Source organism: Pistacia vera, unplaced genomic scaffold, assembly GCF_008641045.1.
Source record: "Pistacia vera cultivar Batoury unplaced genomic scaffold, PisVer_v2 Contig459, whole genome shotgun sequence".
NCBI lineage: Eukaryota > Viridiplantae > Streptophyta > Magnoliopsida > Sapindales > Anacardiaceae > Pistacia > Pistacia vera.
In genome coordinates this window covers 872786-897350 of record NW_022196289.1, presented here as the reverse complement: position 1 = coordinate 897350, position 24565 = coordinate 872786, and the positions used below count along the sequence as shown (strand labels likewise).

The 24565-nt window shown below is 37.3% G+C and overlaps 2 protein-coding genes across 2 annotated transcripts; both read left to right on the top strand.

Moving 5' to 3' along the window:
• Window positions 1–2049: 2049 nt before the first annotated feature.
• Window positions 2050–7329, top strand: LOC116144863 (putative disease resistance protein RGA1). The gene is made up of 4 exons (XM_031430285.1): window positions 2050–6247; window positions 6383–6430; window positions 6636–6872; window positions 7054–7329. The coding sequence occupies exons 1-2, from the start codon at window positions 2050–2052 to the stop codon at window positions 6421–6423; spliced, it is 4239 nt and encodes a 1412-aa protein (XP_031286145.1). The 3' UTR covers window positions 6424–6430; window positions 6636–6872; window positions 7054–7329.
• A 2020-nt stretch (window positions 7330–9349) lies between these two features.
• LOC116144914 (UDP-glycosyltransferase 74F2-like) lies at window positions 9350–11345 on the top strand. The gene is made up of 2 exons (XM_031430347.1): window positions 9350–10085; window positions 10338–11345. Exons 1-2 carry the CDS (start codon window positions 9441–9443, stop codon window positions 11064–11066), a joined length of 1374 nt encoding a protein of 457 aa, XP_031286207.1. The 5' UTR covers window positions 9350–9440; the 3' UTR covers window positions 11067–11345.
• The last annotated feature ends 13220 nt before the right edge of the window (window positions 11346–24565 follow it).

Genomic DNA, 24565 nt, shown 5'->3' with positions numbered 1-24565 from the left:
AAAACAATGTCCATTATTGATTATAAAAAAAGTCTAAAAAAATTATATTTTTATTGATAAAAAAGTGTCCATTGACTGATAAAAGTGTCAATTTATTGATACAAATGAAACTTGTGTCCGTTTTTAATTGATATCCAATTGATAATAATCTATTTATACATAATCATGTAACAATTATTAAAAAAAAAAAAACCATGTTATATAGTAATACTATTATTATATAACATAATTTTTCTTTTTAAGTTATTATTATATGATTATGTATAAATTTAATTATAAAATAATTTATAATAGATTCATAATATAATTTATTCTCACTTTTTAAATTATTTATATTTCAGGTTTATATCCTTTTGTTTTACTTCTTTCAAAAGGTTACAATTTTCTTTAAGAACATAACTAAAAAAATATCTATTTTTTTAAAATGTATTATTTTAATAGATCACATTAATTAGATTTTTTTAATGCATTAAGGTTTAATCATAAAAAACTATTATTATTATTATACTAGAATAAATAAAATTTAGCTTGAGTTAGAAAAAGTTTCACTGTCTCTAACTTCACACCTAGTATTCAAAACCTAAAATATGTTTGGATAAGTTTGTGTGACTTAAAAAATAACAATTTTTTATATCTTTTGTATGATTCTAAGGGGCAACGATGGGTCCGTTATTGAGATTCTTCATTCGTAACTTTGTAGCGACGACTTGCATAGTCAACAGGTTGAGGGTTCATCACATATTTCATTATGCAAGTTGTTCATAAATTTTAAAGAGAACTCCATCCGTGGCATAGATGTGCCGAGGATCCACAACTCTCTAGTCATTGCATGGTGGTAAGACCATTGTCGATGCGATCATCACGCCTAGTTGGTTGCTGGTTAGAGCAATGTTGCCAAGATTGGCTAAAGTTGTTGTAGCGTTTAAGGTGTCCTTCCTCCCGAGTTGTTGTCCAATAGAGCGTGTGGTCACCACGACTATCGAACTACGTTCCTGCCCAGCTGAGCTATCGAACTTTTTTGTTTTGTTCATGTATAATGTTTATGTGATACAGTATTGGATGAGGGCCAATTTAAATTTCTAGATCTACAATTTCCTCGTGAGATTATTAGATGCCATAGAACATGGATTGGGCTTTCAAAAACAAATCTAATGTACCCTTGGGTTGGCGATAAGCCTAAAATGTAGAGCCCGAGCCTCTATTTGGTAATGGACATAATAGTAGTAGCATAGAGTTTAAACGTAAAGCAAAGGGGCATATTTCCATAGCACAACGGATTCATCCCCGGCCTCCAATTTCAAAAATCTGAAAAAAGGTAAAAACTGAAGCAAATTCCAATCTTTCTTTGCAAGCTTTTTTCAAACACCAAGACTTATGTCTTTCTTTACCTTTTATACTGTTAAGTGTTCTATTTTTGTCTTTTAAAGAATTTATGTCTCTTTTTAACTGTTTTCACAAACATAGGCCTTCATTTTTATTTTCTCCCAATAATCAGCTAAAAATCATTGAATTTAAAAGTGCAAATTGAACTACATATAATATTTAGTAATTACTATTAGCATTAATTGTTGATCTGATCTTTGCACCCAAGTTATTATATGTTTTTCCTTGCAATATTCTTATGCCAAAGTTCACCCTTGGCTTTTGCTTTTTCTTTATTCGATTCTTTTCTTATGTTGAGAGAAAAAATGAATAAACTAAGCATCGTTGTTAAGATCAACATTGAAAATATATTTTGTCATTAGAATTATTCGCATGTATTTTATTCTTTTTCTCTTCCTTCTTCTCTCAAATTCAATCTCTCAAATTCTCTTACCAAATCTCTCAAAATCTCCATTCCTAATTTGTCAGTGCTAAGGTAAGTTGATTTATGTTTATCATTTTCTTCAATTAAATTGAACAATCTCTTACTTCGCGACATTATTTAAGATATGCCCATCAAACAAAATTGGTCTTGTTAGGTTACTTTAATATTCAATTCTACAGCTACCTTCTTATTAATTAATTCCTCCTCTTAAAAACTATTTGTATTACAGCAATCAAGAACAAATGGCAGAAGGAACTCTGTTTAACGTTGCGGGGAATATCCTGAAGCAGTTAGGATTATTGGCTGTCCATGAAATCGGATTGGCATGGAGTGTTGAAGATGATACTGCCCAACTCAAGGACATTGTGAGCACTATCCAAGGAATACTTCTTGATGCTGAGGAGCAGCACAGCAAGAAGAATAATGAGGTGACAACTTGGCTTCATAGGCTCAAAGATGCATTTTATGATGCAGATGATTTGCTAGATCATTACAACACTCAATTTCAACAGCTAAAGGTGATGACTGCAAATAAAATGGCAAAAAAGGTACAAATCTTCTTCTCTAAGTCTAATCAGATTGTATTTAGTCTTAAGATGGCTTATAAAATGAAGAAAATTAAGGAGAGACTAGAGAGTATTTACAATGCAAGACCACCTTACCTTAATGAACGCTTTGTTGATGAAAAAGGAGTAGTGAATTTGGAAAGGGAAACACACTCTTTTGTACATATGGAAAAGGTTATTGGGAGAGATGATGAGAAAAATAATCTTATGCAACTTCTATTGGACTCAAATAATGATGAGAATGTTTCAGTGATTTCCATATATGGGCTTGGAGGATTAGGAAAGACCACACTTGCTCAATTTGTATACAATAATGAAAATATCGTAAGATATTTTCAATTAAGGATGTGGGTGTGTGTGTCTGAGGAATTTAATGTAAAATTAATTATAGAAAAGATCATAAAATCTACAACTCATAAGGAAATTGAAAAGCTTGAACTAGATCAATTCCAAGAACGCCTTCGCAAAGAAATTGGGGGTAAAAGATATTTACTTGTTTTGGATGACATATGGAATGAGAATCCCATTGAATGGGACAAATTAAAAAATTTGTTGTTGAATGGTGCAAGAGGAAGTAAAATATTAGTCACTACACGTAGTGAGCAGGTTGCTAAGATTACTAGTAAACATTCTAATCATATATATCCCTTAAGAGAGCTAGCTAAAGACAAGTCTTGGTCCTTATTTAAGCAAATAGCCTTTGAACATGGGATAGAGCCAAAAGATTCAATACTAGTAGAGATTGGAAAGGAGATTGTAGCAAAGTGTGGAGGAGTTCCTTTAGTTATAGTGACGATAGGACACCTACTTTATGGTAATAATAAGGAAGATGATTGGTTACAGTTTAAGGATAATGAAATGTCAAAAATAATTCAAAAGGAAAGTGATATTTTACCTATACTCAAGCTTAGTTATGATCATCTTCCCTTATACTTGAAGCAATGTTTTGCCTATTGTGCATTATTTCCCAAAGATTATAAGATTGAGAAGCAAAAACTTATTCATCTTTGGATGGCGCAAGGGTTTCTTCAAGAATCAAACAAGAAGGAATGTCCAGAAGATATTGGTAATAACTATTTTATGGCCTTACTTTTAAGGTCATTTTTCCAAGATCGAGAATATGATGAATGGGGCAATATAATTGCATGTAAGATGCATGATCTTATGCATGACCTTGCACAATTAGTTGCAGGAATTGAATGCAGCATGGTAGCAATAGACACGAGAGAAAGTGTGGATGTAAAATGTCGCCATTTATCATTTGATTGTTGTGAAATAAGTGAATCATGGAAATTTCCATCCGCATTGTATCGTGCCAAAAATATAAGAACTTTACTTTTATTGGATCCATTAAAATGGGGACACGAAGTGGATGATGGTTATGAAATTTTAAAAAGCTATAGGCACTTGCGAACATTGGATTTTGGAGAAATGAGGTTTCAAAAGTTGTTTACTAAGAATGATAAATTGAAGAGCCCAATTACTAAATTGGAGCATCTACGATATCTTAATATTTCATATATGTATATTACAAATTTTCCTAATTCCATTTTGAGACTATGGAATTTGGAAACATTAGACCTCTCCTATTGTGAAAAGCTTATAGAACTACCAAGTGATATTAGAAGAATGGTAAATCTTAGACATCTTATAAATAAAAGATGTCATTCTTTATTGGGGATGCCACATGGACTGAGGCTTTTAACTAATCTTCAAACACTATCACTATTTGTAGCAAGTAAGAAAAATAGTTCNTTGGATTTTGGAGAAATGAGGTTTCAAAAGTTGTTTACTAAGAATGATAAATTGAAGAGCCCAATTACTAAATTGGAGCATCTACGATATCTTAATATTTCATATATGTATATTACAAATTTTCCTAATTCCATTTTGAGACTATGGAATTTGGAAACATTAGACCTCTCCTATTGTGAAAAGCTTATAGAACTACCAAGTGATATTAGAAGAATGGTAAATCTTAGACATCTTATAAATAAAAGATGTCATTCTTTATTGGGGATGCCACATGGACTGAGGCTTTTAACTAATCTTCAAACACTATCACTATTTGTAGCAAGTAAGAAAAATAGTTCGGCCATTAGAAAAAGCAAATACAGTGGGATAGAAGAATTAAATAGGTTGAACAATTTGAGGGGAGAACTACATCTTCGAAATTTAAAATATGTTGACAATGGAAGGTTGGCCAACTTAAGTGAAAAACGATTTCTTCAATCTCTTATACTAGATTGGGGGAGAAGTACCTATTGCGAGGGAAGTAGCTATAAGATGTGGAAAATGAGTGATAGGGAGGTTGAAGAGGTTGAGGGGATTGATGAAATGGTGTTAGAAAGTCTAAAGCCACACCCAAATTTGAAAGAAATTAGAATATGGTCATTTATTGGTGTGAGGTTTTGTAATTGGTTTTCCTCCCTTACAAATCTAACTTCAATTAGTATAGTAAGTTGTGGGAAATGCCAATCTGTACCACCATTGAATAAATTTCCTTATTTGAAGAGTTTGTCTCTTGAGTTTCTATCTAATTTGGAGTACATTTCAGAGGAAGCAAGTAAGGAAGTAACATTTTTCCCATCACTTAAGGAACTGTCACTCAAGGATTGTCCTAAATTAAAGGGATGGTGGAAGAGAGACGTTAACGATGATGGAGTTGAGTTGCCTTCATTTCCTTGCCTTTCCAAATTAGATATTGATCAGTGCCCAAACTTGTTGTCCATGCCACTGTATCAGTCTCTTGAAGAATTACGTTTGTGGGATACCAGCTCGAAGCCATTGCTACAAACAATAATGTTGGTGAATAGTGTGGGACCATCAACTTCCTCCAAAATTTCTACCCCTCTCTCCAAATTAAAGTCTATGGAGATTGATGGAATTGCTGATCTAGAATCTCTACCAGCGGAGCGGATGCGAAACCTCACTTCTCTAGTTGATTTGAATATTTTTAGATGTTCAAGACTAACTCAAGTGCATCAAGGTATAAGATTTCTCACCTCACTTCAAAATCTGAAGATTGAAAGTTGTGACGAGCTTGACTTTCTCAAGGATGACATGGAATGGCAAAGTCTCCAAAGCCTTTATTCTTTAAAACTTAACAGTCTTCCAAAATTGGTGTCTTTACCAAAGGGGTTTCAACATCTTACCTCTCTACAGAAGTTAGCTATTGGTTGTTGTGACCAATTTAAATCACCCAACAATGAGGATGACGATTACATGCCATGGCAAGGCTTTAGGAGCCTTCGGTCTTTAAAAGTTTATGAGCTTCCAAAATTGGTGTCTTTCCCAAAGGGGCTTCGATATCTTACCTCTCTACGGAAGTTGACTATTAATAATTGTGACCAATTTGAATCACCTGGCAATGAGGATGAGGATGACATGCCATGGCAAGGCCTTAGGAGCCTCCAATCTTTACACTTTTTTGGGCTTCCAAAATTGGTGTCTCTCCCAAAGGGGCTTCGATATCTTACCTCTCTACAGAATTTGCATATTGATGATTGTGACCAATTTGAATCACCTAGCAGTGAGGATGACGATGATATGCCATGGCAAGGCTTTAGGAGCCTCCAATCTTTACATATTTATGGCCTTCCAAAATTGGTGTCTCTCCCAAAGGGACTTCAATATGTTACCACTCTACAAGATTTGACTATTGTATATTGTCATAATTTGACAGCTCTACCGGAGTGGATATCCAATTCAAGTTCATTTTCAATACTGAAAATCAATGATTGTCCCAAATTGTCAAAAAGATGCAGAAATAACATGGGGATGGATTGGCCAAAGATTGCTCACATCCCAAATATTATAATTGATTACAAATGGATTCAAAAGGATGGCTGTTATGAATATTCTTCTTCAACAGGTTGATACTTCTCTTGAAATTAACCAATAAGCATTTTTTATTGTAATTGACTACTTTCTTATTTGTTTTATGAGTAAAAAATAGTCCTTTATTTTATCCATTTATCATAACTAATTTCCTACATTTATAATGCAGGATTGTGTGGTGTGGGCAAATGGTTTGGAATTTGTAATTAATTGGAAGGTACTTATCTTACCTATTCATTAATTTATTTCAATTCTTTCATTTTTGCAAGGAAATTTTATACCAATTGGCATTCAAAAACTGAATGGTAATTGTATCCCTTATTAGCTTGCACTTTTGTTCTTGATGAAAACAAATTTTGCATGCTCAATCAGGCATTATTTTGATTCATCTCTTCCCTTCAAATTGTCTAATGTTTCAACAGTCGCTACTCTGTTTGTAAAGTGATGGAAGAACATTACAGAAATCACGGATTATCCCAAATTGTCAGAAAGATGTAGAAAGACTGGAGTGGTTTGGCAAAGCCCATATATTGATAGACATAGTATCATGGACGCAAAGCCCATGTATTGATAGACAGGGTATCTTTGGAGTTTCAGCTTTATAAGAGCTTTTGATCCAAACAAAGTGCAATTAGAATACGCTTCACGACTTTAAAGAGGTTCATCTCTTCTCTTTAAATTTTCTAATGTTTGAGTTGTTATTATGCGACAATTATTTGGTAGTAGTTTCATGATTATGAAAACTTAGCTGTATGGATAAACTTACCCTAAAGCTCATTCTTAATTGTTAATAAACTTTGGTATGCTAACCAACAGAGATAATTTCTTGTTAATTTGCAGGGAAAACGCTTGTGTAGTAGATGGCTATTCATCAGGAATGTACAAGTCTTTCTTCAACCGACTTTTTAGTTTAATTAAATTCTCATTCTTAGTTGTTGAATGGAGTTCATGTAAATGACCGGCAAAGTTCGTATTGTCGGTCTTTTTCTTTACATTGTGAATAGGCTTCATTGGCATGTGGAGACCCAAGAAGTGTCTTGAAGCTCTCTTCTCATGAGGCAAAATTGATTCAAGAAGGTAAATGACCACTCTCTTCTTTTATGTTTCTATACTTGTTTTTTAGGTAAACTTTCTTCTCTTGATCGTNTATTCATCAGGAATTGATTTATTCTTTCTTCAACTGACTTTTTATTTTAATTAAATTCTCATTCTTAATTGTTGATTGGACTTCATGTAACGCTATTGAATATGTGATTGTGTAGATGGATCTAATTGCTAATTGGGTCTTCAATTAACATTATCGAGCAGGTCTTACCTCAACAAAACAACCAAGAAATTCCAATGAATGATGTTTGGTGTTTGTCATTATATAGTTTCTCTCAATGCTTTTGTACTTCTCTTTCTCTTTATTGTAATTCATGCATTTGCATTTTTTTTTTCCTTTTTCATTGTATTTAGCTTTATTTGAGGGGTAAGGCTCATTATGTCCCCCCCTGTCTAGGTGTCATTATTTCTTTTTCAATTAATAAAATTCTCCTCGTACCGTCGAGGTTTCCCTAAAATAAATGAATTTGTATTATTTACAAAGCATAAATAGCTACAATGAATAACTCTCAATAAATCAAACTATAAGTTATGAATGTAAGAACCAAACTTGGCTTATAGTAGAAAACCATATTTCTTTATTGATAAAAACAGAGACACCCTTCAAGCACACAAGCAAAGCCTGATCATGGAGAGCCTATATTGATGCCTCCATCACTGCCTTTAGATACGTCTTTAAGCCCAACATTATGATCAGTGGTAGGGACTAGCGAGCCAAGGGATCAAGTGGCCTAACCACGGAAAACCAAAACCCAACCCAACCCAAACGGAAATGGCAAAGCATCAAGGAAAGTTGATTGTAGACTTGGTTATTCGTTGACATCTCTATTTCTCTTTCATATTAACATTATAAGGGTTTAAGTGTCAGTTTCTTGAGTTTTAGGGGTCTCATAGAGTTAACCCTTTCTTGATAATCTCATTTTCAAGTGCCAATATTGACAATTACCATTGTATCCCTCTCACCTAAATACGAAACTAATGTAATTAGGGCAAAGGAGGATATTATCGGATATTGATACGGTTTTCAAACTTTGAGGGTTTATGTCATTTAAAAAAAATGCAATAATCATTGTCTCAGTGATAATTTCGAAAATAATGGGGTTGTCTATGATATTCTCAGAAAATACCCTTTGTACTCTAACATTTCAAGAAGTGACAATGAGCCCCTAATCAGTAATCAGTAATCACTAATGGACGTCGGAGATTTTAGTTGCGGCTCAAGGGCAAAATTCTATCAGATCTGTGTTTTACGGTTTTCACTAAATTCTGAATTGGGTTTTGTTAATGCGTCACGATGATGAATGTTACGGCTATCGTGTGTGACCGTGGAAGCCTCCAACGGCGGCTGTCGCATGAGGCCGCGAATGGCCTTGACTTTGGCTGTAACGCGTCAGGTTATGAATGGCCTTGGCGGCCACCGTCGCGTGAGTTTTTGAGTGGGCTGGCGGCAGCCATCGCGTGGTAAGATTGATGGATCTGAANGTGAACTTATCAAAACTTTGGGCACACGCAAGAATCTGCAACCACGATTCAAAGTTCAAACTTGTGCTTTGACAAGCAGCTTATTTAATAATTTTATTGAAAGAACTTTGATGCATGACGTGAGTGCACCAAAGTTCAAATAGCTTGCCCATCAAGGCGAACTTAATTGTTAATTAATTAAAATAAACGGTAATATATACTTAATTCCACACAAAATCACACCAAATCTCTTACTTAACACGTTTCAATTGCATGTGCATGTTTGATTTAATTTGAAATATAAAATCCACACGTTTCAATTTAATGAACTCATAGAGTAGTTGAGTTACGCCACAAATTAATCTGGACATTCTGATAAAATACAAAAAATCATAATTAATGCACTTCCTATATTTGAAAAGACAGAAGAGTGGGTACTATATTAAGAAGCTAGAAGCCAAGAGGGGTTAAAAAATGTGCCGCGATATTATCATTGAAGATTCCTTTCACACTGTTTGGCACGCGAACTTGTGCCTCTTTGCCTATCACTTTTCTTCCTATAAAAAGCTTATCCGAATTGATAGGATATTAAGAAATTCAGTGAGCTCTCTAGACTTAGGTTTCTTCAACTTTCTTTTACTCTCAGCTTGAGTGACTACAAAATGGAAGATAGGATCTATAGAGGTCATGTTCTTGTAGTTCCTTATCCAAGCCAAGGTCACATAAACCCAACTCTTCAATTTGCTAAACGTTTGGCCTCCAAGGGGCTCAAAACCACTTATGCCATAACCAATTTCATCTCCAAGACCATGAAGCCTCAGCCCTCCGGCTCTGTGCAATTTGAAACAATTTCCGATGGCTTCGATGAAGGCGGCTTCGCAAAAGCTGAGAGTATCCATGATTATCTCCGAAAGATGGAAGCTGCGGGCTCGAAAACTCTAGCTGAGCTCATTACAAAGTATGAGCAATCCTCGAACCCTATTGATTGTATCGTTTATGACCCTTTTTTGCCTTGGGCTTTCGAGGTCGCCAAGCAGTTTGAATTGCTTGGAGCTGCGTTTTTCACACAAACGTGTGCGGTTAACTATATTTATTATCTTGTTCATAATGGGCTGTTGAAGCTTCCGATTTCTTCGACGCCGGTTTCCATCCCTGGATTGCCGTTGCTTGAGCTTCCGGATATGCCGTCGTTCATTTATGTTGCAGGTCAATATCCAGCTTACTTTGAGATGGTGTTGAACCAGTTCTCCAACACAGATAGAGTTGACTTCATTCTTGTCAATACCTTCTACAAGTTAGAAGATGAGGTTCGTTTTACTATAGCTTTTTACAGTCTCTAGTGCAAGCGAACATATACATTAATCAATTTTTGTCTTTTAGCGTTAATAGAGTGCAACCGCTAAATAATTAACAGAGATTCACATATATTTTGATGTACATATACATATGAAATTCTTTTATATTTGATTGGTCTAACCTAGCAGTAAAAGTTTCTACGTCCGTAACTCAATGTCCACCTAATCTAAGAATTGAAAATAACTTAATTTTACTTGATACAGGTTGTGGATTCAATGCATAAAATTTGTCCACTGCTAACAATCGGTCCAACAATTCCATCTTTCTACTTGGACAATCGCGTCGAAAATGACAAAGATTATGATCTCAATCTCTTCAAACTAGACAAATCCATATGCATCGACTGGCTAAACGCAAAGCCAACAGGATCCGTCGTTTATGTGTCATTCGGCAGCATGGCTAATTTAAGCAACAAGCAAATGGAGGAGCTCGCATGGGGCTTGAAGAACATCAATTTCCATTTCTTGTGGGTGCTTAGAGACTCCGAGGACACGAAACTCCCACAAGGGTACATTGAAGAGACGGCCAACAAGGGTTTGATTGTGAAATGGAGCCCTCAATTGGAAGTGCTTTCAAATAAAGCTTTGGGTTGTTTTCTCTCCCACGGTGGATGGAATTCAACTGTCGAGGCGCTGAGCATGGCGGTGCCGATGGTGGTAATGCCGCAATGGACTGATCAGCCGACGGATGCTAAATTTGTTCAGGATGTTTGGAAGGTGGGAATTAGGGTTAGGGTTGAAGAGAATGGGATTGTGACAAGAGAAGAGATTGAGAAATGTGTACGGGAAGTAATGGAGGGGGAGAGGGCAAGAGAAATGAAAATGAATGCTGAGAAATGGAGGAAGTTGGCCATAGAGGCAGTGAGTGAAGGAGGCACTTCAGATAAAAATATTGATGAATTTGTGTCCAAGCTGAGGAAGAGTAGTCAGTAGTTCATGAAAAAATCTAGAATGCAACGGTGATATATCATGCACACCATCCGCAAGTGAATTTACACTATCTCTGAATTTTTATTTCTGTCATTCTTCACCTTTAAAATTAATTGTAATTGATTACTCGATGTGCATGTACTGTCTTGTAGTACCGCTTCAATAATACTAATGTGATACTATAAACTTGTTCTAGATTAAGTCTTTTAATCTTCTAAATTTTTGGATTGTTTGAATAATTAATTGTGTGCAATGCAGCATGTTATTGTTCATTGAATTTCACTGAATCCATTTTAGTACATTTTTTTTTTTTCTCCCCACAACTAAAAGTCCATTTTTTATTATTTGTTTATAAATAAAAGTTGACCATCTGTTTTTGTGTCAATTTCTGAGATGTATAAATCAACATAGGACCATTCTTTGTCTCTTTTCTCATGTTAGTTGCTCTGCATATGTAAGCAATGATGCTAAGAATTTACTTGCTTACAGCTGTTCTTCAATTAATAATTTTAAAATCAATATGGGACAAAAATAGAAACAAATTTGATTGATAATAATATCATATTAATTATGAAGCTTGAAAATTGATGCCTAATTACATATATTAATATAAAGCTCCAATGTCAAATCGTATTATTCAAGAAGATGCTTCAAATGGGTTGAATTTGAAATTCGGATAAAGAAAAGAAGACAACTATATGGTACAATGAGATTTTCTGAAGAGACCTTGCGAAACATGCTCCATTGCTCCTAGACAGTGCATGTCAATCAATGTCAACTATGGCACTTCCAAGATGGTTAAAATCTCTCGGTTGGTTTCAATTTTTTTCCGCCATCTTATTCAACTATCCCATCATAAAAAATAAAAATAAAAAATACATTTTGTTTTAATATTCTTCTAAGTTGAATAATATTATATTCAATTCAAAACATTATAGGTCCATTTGGTTTATTATTTCATATCTTACTCCCAATCATATTCTCAAAATAACTATTTGTTTATTATTTAAGAAATACTATTATATTTTATTCAATTACTTTTAGACCCCTTAAGTTTATTAATTTAATTAGACACCCTCATAAAAAAGTTTAAAATTTAACAAAAACACCCACACCCACCCATAGTTGCCAGATTCCGGCAACCACCATCGATGGTAGCCAGAATCTGTCACAACGACGTACAAACAACCTAAACTGGTTGGTAATTCACAGATCTGACCGTCAGCGACGGCCAGATCTGGCCTTTTGCAGCCGTCAACGGCCAGATCTAGCCGTAGATCTGGTCTTTTCCGACCAGATCTGTGGTGGATCTGACCTTTTTCGGATTTCGTCGAAAAAGGCCAGATTGACGCACGACCTGTCAGATCTGACCAGTCTGGGTCGTAACGTCAAATTCCTACCAGATTCCGGCGGTAGTGGCTGAAATCTGGCACTATGGGTGGGGGTGGGTGTTTTTGTCATTTTATAAAATTATTATATATTGGGGTGTTTAGTTAAATTAGCAAACCTAGTGGGTTTTTTTGTTAATTTTTAAATTTTACCTCGTAATAATCACCCTACTCAACTACCCAATACTGTTTCCAAAATCCTATCCAAAATAACAAACCAAACAGACCCATAAATTAACAAAAATATCCTCATCCACCCAACTATTGTCGACGGCTTGCCACAATCGCCAGATGGTGGTTGAATGTCGTCGGAATGGCACACGATCGACTGAATTTAGTTGGTCATGCGTCGATATGATTGTTTCTGGCAAGATCTACGGCCAAAGATCTGGTTGTTGATGACTACCATATCTTGGCCGTCAACGGTCAGATCTGTGGCCGTAAATCTAGTCATTTTCGGCCAGATCAGTGCACGACCAGCTAGATCCAGCCGGTCGTACGCTATTTCGACGAATTCTAACTATCTTTTGGCAGTGGTGGCTGACTGACGACAATAGTTGGGTAGGTAGGGTGTTTTTGTTAATTTATAAACTTTTATTATAGGGGTGTTTAGTTAGATTAACAAACCTATGGGGTTAAAAAATAGTCAAAATATTTTCAGAAAATATTTTCAAAAAATGTACCAAAAACATTATCAGAATACTATCCTATTTTCCAAAAATCCTATTCAAAATATAATACTATCCTAAATAACTAAACAAACGGAGCCTCAATCTTTATAGTCTTGATTTAACTTTCTTGTTCCCTCAAGAATGGTAGCTACCATTCTATAAACCATTTTCTCTTCTTTGGTCTTTTTTTTCTTCCAAAAGGAAAGATGAATACTTATTAATTTGAGTTATTTGCTAAGCCAAATTAGCTAGGTCTTAATTGCAACACTGTTTCAAAGTTAAGAGTTAAAGACTTTTTNTTTTTTAAAATTACAAAAACACCCCAATAATCCACATTTACCAGATTCCGGCCACCACCACCGGAAAATAGCCGGAATCTGGTAGGATGGCGCACTACCGGCTGAATCTGGCCGGTAGTGCGCCGATCTAGCATTTTCCGGCCAGATCCACGGTGGATCTGGCCGTAACAATCGGTCACGACGGCCAAACAAACGGTCGTCGTTGACCATCAACGACGACCGTTTGTTGGCCGTCGTTGAGAGCATCTACGGCCAGATCTGGTGGTTGACGGCCAGATCTGGCTGTAGATCTGGCCTTTGCCAGCCAGATCCACCTTGGATCTGGCCGGAAAAGGCCATATCGGTGCATGACCGGCAAGATCCAGTCGGTCATGCGCCCATAAGACGATTCCGGCCACCTCCGGTGGTGGTGGCCGACTGGGGGTGTTTGAGGGTGGGTTAGGGGTATTTTTGTTAACTTTTAATGTTTTATTATAGGGGGTATTTTGTAAAAAAACAAATATATGGGATATTTTATAATTTATAAATTCTACATCGTAATACCCACCCAATTCAACTTTTTTTTAACTTTTTTCAAAAAACTTTTTCCAAAACCCCCAAATTTTGAACCAAACGGAGCCTTTGTTTCTCTGATATTCTATTTGTCTTTCTTTGCAATAAAATGCTCTATTTATTGCTTGTCTCTCCCCTTTGAAGTAAAGAGTTGTTGCTGCATTTAATACAGCTTTGAAAAGTTGCACTACCTAGAGGAACGGACGTTCCACTATCACAAACGGTTATTCCCAACATAACGAATACTTTAGCTCAATTCTAGGGTTTATGGAATGATCGTTTGACCACCACGAACGGTTGTTCCACTGTCGCAAATAAATATTCAACCACGAGGAACAATTGGTCCATTGGCTCCTTAAAAATCCAGAGGCATGCATAGCTTTTTGGAATGATGACGTTTTGCCAAGAACGATATTTGAGTGGGACCGGTTGTGCGACATGATTGTTTTACTTGAAATACTTGAATTTCAACTTGATCTTCAAGGTTTGTCAAAGCTGTGAAAACATTTGAATTTAGAGTACTTTGACTTTTGACTTGGTTGGAATGGTCGTGTAGCTTGATTGTGACATTGTGACCAACTTGCATCATTTTAGATAGAAGAATGCATGATCATCTAGTACGTGGTTGTGCTATGAGCAACTTTATGAAACTAGGAATAGTCATTCCTTCGTCCTGCACAATCATACCAATTGGAAAAACTGCATCTTTTGTTTTGGTTATGACTTTTGTCATACCTTTGCGTGTTTGTTAAAAACCAATGAACTCTTTGATTAGTTTTGGTATATCAAAACACATGAGGGCTCAACAATATCATGTCACTTTCCACCGTGATTACTTCTGATCATACATCAACGAACAATTTTGTTATGTGAAGATGAGGAATGATGTTGAGTGCAAAATTATTGGCAGAGAAGATGCTTTCCTTGATATAGACTGTTGATGAGTGATTTTGACACCAACGACTCGCATGTGCAAAGTGCTAAGGAAGCCTTAGAAATTACACGTGAATGATTATGAGAGAGCTGATCAATATAATCCACTACAAAGATTGAATAATAAATGAGAAATGATTTTCAAAGTGGTTCGGATACTTAAAGCGAATCCTACATCCACTGTTTCTTTTATATATGAAAGATTACAGTAGGTCGCGTATAGTGAACAACGAGCAGAGGTACAACAACTGAGTATTAAGAGAGAATATCAAGTCAGACTCTTTCTCGTAGGTTATCTTTGCTTTGAAAATAAAGATTACAATTAGAATGAGGGTTTAGTATCAGAATCCTGAAAATGAGAGGAGGAGTCCTCTATTTATAGTAGAGGAATTCAAGGTTATGATTACAAATCTGTAAATGGATAGGTGTCGTGTAAGTCCTTCCTTGCCTCTCTTTGGCTGATAACTTAGGAAATATTCTTAAATTATCTAGGGCTTGGACATGTGTGCGGTCCTTAGTCACTCATATACAAAATCTGAATCTGATAAATTGATGACAACCATATTCTCTCTGTCTTGGGTCGATGTGGCAACACCCGGATGATGCAAAGCCTTCCTAAACTATGATTGGTGCTTGCTGATTAAGCTTATGTTAGTCTTGATTTTTTAGACATAACATAAGCTCCCCAGTTCTTAAGGTTCAAGAATTAAATCTTGAGAACTTCATGATTATGCCGCGACTGATATGTCTTGAGGAATGTATGCTCAAACTAACAATTGAGAACAACCACATTGTTACAGTCGACATGAGGCTGATGGCTTTATCCGACTAGTGAACTGAGTGTAGATCGTGACATGGGTCTCGAGAATTACACAAGCGACCTGACGTGATCATTCTCAAAGGTCTAACTGTAAGTAAATCGACGGGTTAGACGCAGCAGAAAACAATCAATTACTCTGATGAACCCAAGATTAGGGTCTGATATGAACATATTTTACATGCTTAAATTGAAATAACACAAAACCAAATAAGGATCGGATCATACTAGGGTTTGGAGGCTTCGTCAATATCTCTAAACGCGATGTCGCTATCGATCCAAGTGTAGGACGAAACTCACATTGTCCACACGAAAATAGTACAATAGAGACCAAAGATTGGTTTTGCTAGAACTAATCCTTGGCTTTCAGGTTTCAAGGTTTGGAAGGATAAAGAGTGAAAAAAGATGAAGAGAAGAAGGGAGAAAAATTCTCTCTAATTTTTCACTCTCCCACGATAGCAACAAAGAATGAATGAATTCTCTCTATGAAAACCTATTTTGCCTTTCTTTATATAGAAAAGACAAATATCAATTCCACCCCTAAAGTTTAGCAACTACCCAAACTTAGGTAGAATCGCACATAGATCCATGTTTAATTATTTAATTAAATATTAATATTAACTTCAATAATTAAACTCGTAATTTTGCTAAATTATTCCAATAAAATTGGACACAGGCAACAACTTCAGTAAATTTAATTACACAGCAAAATTACCAATATGCCCTTTCGTCCAAAAGATGAAAAAACCCTTCCATAGTTAACCATCCTTAAACTGTCTTATTTAGTGTGTGACCTGTAGGCTCCTCATCATACCGGCAATGAGTAGTATCGCAATTGACACCAATCAATCGTCTCACTACACACATACCAATATTGGCCCCTAGTAAGGCCACCCGATAGATTTGGATTCAACGAAATAGCTACCTGTCAATGATATGGTTACCATGCAATCAAATCCTTTCATCATCTGTTATCTCATCGAGACTGAGGTATGGAAATAGTATCAATCTCAATTATCCTCGATATATTTATATTTAGTTACTAGACCAATGACCAAAATAATAAATTAGATTGAGTAACAACTCAATCTCACTGTGATCACAGATTTACTGTCATTTTCATTAATTGAATTGTGCCGTGAGATAACTCTTCCCGTACCCGGGAGTGATGAATCCTTTTTCGATCCACCATAGTCTTGATACACTCTTTGATGCAGCCAATCACTAACGTATTGACAACTCTGAATAGAACTGCATTGGGCTAGTGTCAAACTATACCAATCGGTGCACAAGGCGCTCCGGTGATCTCAAGTCTAAGGATCACATGCATCACCATTAGTTAGAGGATTTGTTCCATCTATATGGAATCCTTTGATGGGTCAGTCCAGTAAACCGGCCTATAGCATACCCCCGTATGTTGCACCAGGTTATCGGCAAACAACCTTGACAAGTGAGATCAGTCACTGCCTTTCGACAGGGTCGTTCAACATTATGATGGCCTTACCGTATTATCTGTGTCCTTGGTTAGAATAATGCTGAGGCTACAAACATTTTTAGAATGGCCATCATATGTGCTCATAGGGTTCTCACTATCAAGATTTGAAACACTTGATACCTTCGTCGCAGTTCTACCATCCTAAGGACATATATCAATACATACAACTATGATTTACATGATATAGTAGATAATGCCTTTTATTGATTAATAAACATTATTACAAAGAGTCAATTCCACAATAATTGATTGGCTCTAGGGCACCTACTCCAACACTAACGACCTGAGCCAGATCTTGATCAGTGCTATGAAAATGTGTTTTGAACTCTACCTGTCATTCACTAACTGAAAACACTTAGAACACTTTGATGTCGAAAACTGAGAATCATCTCATTTGGTGTTCGAGCTTTACATGTGGAAAAAATGCCTTATTCGAACAACCTCCTCAGATGTTATCCGTTGCACTTGACAGTTGTCTTGGTCAATAAAATAAACTTTATCTGACAGATGTGTCTCTGCGCAATAAGTGTCAGCCATGAGCATTAAATGCAAGTCATGCTGAAACGACATTCCCTTTTGAAGCATTAAATGCGGATGAGGGTGCATTTAATGTGGAGGAGATAATCATGCTAGCTCTTGGCAATTTCAATAAAGAGAAACACTGGTTAATCTTCACGAAGCGTGATGGTCACTCTTTGTGCAGATTGGTGACGCGTGGTTACAATCAATGATTGGAAACGCATTCCCGTCCAAACGTTGCTTATAAAAGAAACCAATCGTCGTCTTCCACCTTATAAAACCCAAAGCCCATTCTAAGTTTTTCACATAACTCAAGTTTTCTGAGAGAAAAACAACTTTTTTGTGCTAAAAAAATCAGTTCATCCTCTTCTTGGTTAACGCACACTCAACGCTACAACAGAGCATTCATTCCTAGCAATCAAGAGGTAAAGAAATTGCTTCTTTTTTCTCTTTTTCATTTCTGTCAAAAACTTAGTTGTTATAGTAATGGTGGGTATGGACGTCTGATAGGCTTAGATGATGAACATTTTTGGGTAGTGTTTAAAAAGAAACACTTTTAAGAGTCGAAACCTAGGGCATAGATCTTTCAAAAATCATTCTTAAGAATTTTTAGGGTTTTGGTGGCTATGGAAGAGAAACCAAGGTTCTTTTACTCTTCTGAGTCGTTGTATGAGGTCACTTATGCAAAGTTTGAGTCACCCTTACATGTCGCACCTTTACAGACTCTAAGGGCAATGGACACCTTTGAGACAAGAACAGTTGGAGAGGGAAGCTCATAACAACCGGGCATCTCGACGAGTCTTAGAAGCTCGCAACCACTGGGCACCTTGGCGGGTCCCGGATAAGTGATACAATCAAAAGTTACAAATGATTAAATTTGGAAAGCAATAGACCATTATGCGATCAACATAAATGTGTTCCAACACAGGTCACACACTGCTCGTGAGTATTTCTTACACAGAAAAACTCTTAAGTCTTTTTTAGCAAAAGATGACTTTTTTTGCTGATGTATCTGTATGCTACGCAGCAACTATGCCACTAAAGGTTGCGAAGATGATGAAGAAGCCTGGGGGGTTCACATTCCCCAGGATTAATCCAACTGAACTAGCTAGAGCGACCTCCAGCGATATCCTTGTAAGGGGGATACAAATTAGTGCCAAAAGGCAACCACCCGCTAAGCGACGTGAAGAAGCTCCCAAGTCTGCTACTGCTCGTCCACCAAGGAAGAAGACCATGACTACGAAGACAAAGAAAAGAAAAGAAAAGAAAAATAATACCCATAAAAAAGGAAACTGAATCTGAATCAGATGGCTTCAGGATATTGTCAGATAAGCTATAACCCTATCAACTCTTCTCTACAAGGACAACCTCGAGGGACACTCTCAGGACCTTAACTACCCCTGGGAGCTTGCAAGGGAAAGAGGGAGCGACCACGACTGCTTAAGGGGAAGTAGGCGAGGAACAGGTTGAAGGGGTCCTTACCGCAAAGAGGCTCGACCCATCCGTGTTGGATCTTTTGAGCAACTACTAGACCATTTATAGCCAGTGGTTTACACCCTTTTGGAATGCCAAGTTGCCACAACCTTTGACAGGTACGTGGCTTCTCAACCTACCAAAATGATGGTCGTGACACTTCAGATGCAAAGTCAGGTAAAATGTGTATCTGACTGAAAGGAATTCTTCTCTGTGAGCAGTAGACTTCCAGAAGACCGAGCTCAAGAAGAAGGATAACGATAATAAAGGGCTCCAACGAACAGTAGCGAGGCTTATTATAGATTTCGACCAAAGAGAAAAATAGTTACAAGTGATCTTAAAGACCGAAAAAGCAGTTGAAAAGACTCAAGCTAAGTTATAGGAAAACTCAGAGAAAGAGAAGAAGGTGCTATAGACAGATCTCAAACTTTCTCACGGATGAATCACTTCGTTGATTGAGTAGATGAAGCAACAGAGCCTTGAAATGGAGAGAAAGGCTGCTCACTGGGCGTTGAAAGCTATTTATAGCTTGCGGCTGAACAATCCTAACATGGATATCTTTGACCTCCTCGAGGAATACTAACTTACTCTTGGTTCTATGGTTGCAGCTGAAGAGCAAGAAGAACAAGAGCCTGCCCCAGAGGATGATCAGCAAGAACAAAGGTCCACGAAAACTAAGCGAATGACCTAGAGGTCGGTGATCAGCCGAACGACCTAGAGGTCATGATGACTGAAGTCAGGGATCCTGGTAATCAAGACCAATGATCGTTCTTTCCTCTGCTCGAATATAGTCTTTTGTACTATCTTTTTGATGTAGCTACAAGTCGTCCTTTGTAAATATCATTGAAATATATAAAAGAACTTTTGATCACTTGTGATAGCACTTTTATAACTTAAGTACTTCACAAAACAAATATAGCATATATGATCATAAAACTTGTAAAACATTGTAAACAATAAGATTATGCAAAACTTGAGATTACGACACAAGTGATTCTTTGAGAAGAATTGTGATAATCTTATTCATAGCATTTACAACAGTGAAAAATTTACAAGTAAATAACTAATCAAGCTATAAATGAGTTCGGAATTACTGATAATAAGGGAGAAGATTTTCAGCATTCCAAGCTCACGGTACTTCAGAACCATTAAGCCTTTTGAGATGATACGTTCCAGGTCGTATCACCTTAGCGACACGATATAAGCCTTCCCAGTTAGGTCCCAATACCCTAGTACTTGGTTCTTTTGTACCGAGAAGGACTTCTTTTAACACTAGGTCGCCAACTCGGAAGTCTCTTCTCTTGACTTTAGTGTCAAAGAATCTTTTAGCCCGCTGCTGGGAGGAAGTTATCCTCAACCAAGCCTTGTCGCAGTGTTCTTCAACTAAGTCCAGAGTTGCACGCAAGAGTGCTTCATTCTCTGTTTCATTGTAAAATTCTTTCTAAAGTAAACCAGCTCATGCTTCCACTGGAACCATCGCCTTGCAGCCATATGCCAATGAGAAGGGTGTTTTTGAAGTAGAGGTTCTCGAAGTCTTTTTATATGCCCATAGAACTTCTAGGAGATCATCGGCCCAATTGTCATTGGCTGCGCCAAGCTTGGCCTTCAATGTGTATTTGATAGTCTTGTTGATAGCTTCAACTTGATCATTAGCTTACGGTCTTGCTACTGAGGCGAATTTCTTATGAATCCCTAGCTCTTTGCAAAATTACTTGAATTTCTCATTATCGAACTATTTCCCGTTATCAGAGATGAGTGTATGAGGAATCCTATAGTGACACACTATATTCTTGAAGATGAAGTCTTTGAGCTTCTTTGTAGTGATCGCAGCCAAAGGTTCTGCTTCAACCCACTTAGTGAAATAATCCACTGCGAGCACTGCATATTTGATGCCACCTTTATTGGTTGACGTGAGTCCAATGAGATCAATTCCCCACATAGAGAATGGCTAAGGACTGGTCATCATCGTTAACTGGTAGGAAGGAGCTTGTGGGATGTTTGCGAATCTTTGGCACTTATCACACTTTTTCACAAAGTTGAAGGCATCTTCATAAAGTAGAAGCCAATAATATCCCCGAAGGATGATATTATTGGCGAGAGATCATGTGGCAGTGTGATTACTACATATCCCTTCATGTATCTCTCTCATGATATAATCTGCTTTATCATCTATTACACATCGGAGGAGGAGAGTGCTAAACTCTCATTTATACAACCGATCTCTGATGAGAGTGTAACGAACAACTCTAGTTCACAGGAGCCTGCCTCAATCTTGCTGTTAGGAAGCATGGTTTTAAAACCTGGCCCTGCCCGGCCAGTTCAATCAGTTGAACTGAGAACCGGTGATCGAGTCCGGTTGGTTTGACTAAAAAATCAGAATTTTCAAATGACACAGTTTAAACTGCAGTTGGACTGGATTTTTTGTTATGAACCGCCACTCCAACAGGTTTGACCTAGTGGTTGAACTGCTTTTTTATTATTTTATTATTTTTATACGTCATGTTGTATTATTTTTTTATGTCATGTTGATGTCAGAGTGACGTCATCACACTGACATCAGCATGATGACATCACGATTCGACTCGACGGTTGAACTGGTTCGATTGGCCAACCTGGTGACCTGATCAGGTCACTCTCCAGGTTGGGTTTTAAAACCTTGTTAGGAAGAACCCCATCTCTGAGATACTGAATAGTCAGAGTCATCCAGGAAACGAATTCAATTGCGGCTACGACCTGATCAGGTGAGCTAATGCTGGGAACTTCGATGTACTTGATTAGAATACTATCCGGAGCATCGGATTCCAGCAATGAGGCTATCTTTTCCAAAGCATCTGCAATAGAATTACTATCTCTCGGGATTTGTCTGATCGTATAATGCTTGAAGGGCTCAAGTGCGGCCTTGGCTTTCTTCAAATAACTTTACTAGCTAGTTGTTCGGATTCTCGATTAGGCTGATAAGAGAAGTTTGAAATAAAGTTAGCAACAGCCTGCCCTTTGATTGTTGTTTTCGGTCTGTAATGTAGATCGAACTGGCTTAGTTCCATAACCCACTTGAGCAATTTATCTGAAGCCTCTAGCTTTTGAAAGACCTGCTTAAGTGGGTAGTTGGTTAATACATAAATGGTGTGGGTATGGAAATAAGGTCACAGCTTCTTGGAAGTGATCAGTAAGGCCTAAACTAATCATTACATCTCTAGATATCGTGTTTCGGCATCCAGCAGTCATTTACTCGTGTAATACATTGGCCACTAAATTCTATCCTCTTCTTGAATGAGAGCCGCCTTGACCGCATACTGGGAGACGGACAAGTAAAGAAATAAGATTTTCTTGGGAAAAGGCTTGGACAAAAGAGGTGGTTTTCAGAGATGCTCTTTTATACTTTGAAAGACTCGCTTACACTCTAGAGTCCATTCAAATCTCTTGTTAGCCCTAAGTATATTGAAGAATGGTAAACAACAATCTGTTGCTCTCGATATGAAGCGACTAAAAGCTGTTATTCTTCTATTCAAGCTCTAAACTTGCTTTCGATTGGTGAAACTTTTCATATCTAGGAGAGCTTGGATTTTCTTAGGGTTGACTTCAATTCCCCGATGGTTAACCATATACCCTAGGAATTTCCCTGAGGATACTCCAAATGAACACTTAAGAAGATTAAGTTTGATTCTATACCTTCGGAGTATATCAAACATTTCCACGAGGTTAGCTATGTGATCTGAAGTGACATGCGACTTGGCCAGCATGTCATTGACATAGACCTCTATTGATTTCCTGATTTGCTCAAAAAACATACGGTTAACCAAACACTGGTAGGTCGCCCTAACATTTTTTAGACCGAAGGGCATGACTTGTTAGCAATACAATCCTTGATCTATGATAAACGAGGTATGCTCTTCGTTGAACATGTATATCGAGATTTGATTATACCCCGAATAGGCATCCATGAAGCTTAACAACTCATGCCTAGAAATGGCATCAATGAGCTGATCGATTCTGGGCAAATGGAAACTATCCTTTGGAAAAGCTTTGTTGAGATTCGTGAAATCAACACAGGTTCGCTACTTGCCATTGGGTTTCTTTACAAAAATAGGATTGACGACCCAAATTAGGTAATAAGCCTCCAGAATGAACCCGATTGAGAGGATCTTATCCACCTCAACTTTAAGAGCAGTATAACGCTCTGAGTCCATGGTTCTTTCTTTCTAGCGAATTGGTTTGACCACGCTATCGATGTTGAGGGCATGACATATTATATTCGAGCTAATCTCGACCATGTCAGCATGAGTTCATGCAAAAACATCTATATTCTGCTTGAGGAAGCTTGTTAAATCAGTAGTGAGCTAAGGGCTGAGATTGCTTTTGATTTTTAACACACGAGTCAGCTCATTCTGGTTGACTGATACCACAAATAGAGTCTCAACAAGCCCACTATGGGAATACTCCTCCTGAACACGAGGATCTATGTTGTCTTCCACTGGACCTAGCTATGGTTCGATCTTGTTGATTGCCATAGCCTGCTCGGGAATGCTCAGTGGTTTCCCTTTTCCTTTGTATGTCATCTGCACTGCTCTTACATAGCAGTCGCGAGATTCACGCTGAGACTACTTAACTTCCCCACACCTTATTGGACAGCTTTGAAGTTCCGGAGTAGGGTCGTCCCAATATGTCATTAAAAGTGAACGGACAGTCTACTACAAGAAATTCTATCATCTTGGTCATTTCATAGGTCTCACCCAAAGTGACCAGAAGTGCAATCGTTCCCTTGGGAATCAGATGATCCCAAGTAAAGCCATAGAGGGGGATAAAGGCAGGCTTGAGATCTTCCTCTTCCAATTGCATTTCCTCAAATGCTCACTGAAATATGATGTTTACGATGCTCCAATTATCCACCAACATTTTATGGAGCTCGCACCGACCTATTTTAGCTGGGATGATGAGTGCATCCTCATAAGGGTGATGTAATCGCATCGCGTCTTTCTCTGAGAAGGTAATCTCCTTTTCTTTGCGCACCTTAGCAGGTCGCAGTGCCTTGTTTAATACACTCACGAGATCATGAGAAGCTTCTTGAGCGTACTTTTTCTTAGCATCTTGAGAATTCCCCACGAGATGTGGTCTTCCAAATATAATCCCTACAAAATGGAGACCCTTATGACCACGACGCTTCTTCCCATCATCCTCCTAGTCCTTCTCTCGAATGGGAGTTGAACCATCAATATACTTCTTAAAGTGCCTTTTTTCAATGAGGTCTTTAATAGCCTACTTAAGAGCTCGACATTCATCGGTATGGTGCCTATTATCCCAATGATAACGACAATACTTCTTGCTATTTCTTATAGAATGGGGATTTTTTATGGGCTT

Bases quoted from the DNA above. Each gene is read 5' to 3' on its own strand.
- LOC116144914 (XM_031430347.1), top strand. From the start codon at position 9,441: ATGGAAGATAGGATCTATAGAGGTCATGTTCTTGTAGTTCCTTATCCA. The intron at 10,086-10,337 runs GTTCGTTTTACT...TACTTGATACAG, and splicing joins TCTACAAGTTAGAAGATGAG to GTTGTGGATTCAATGCATAA.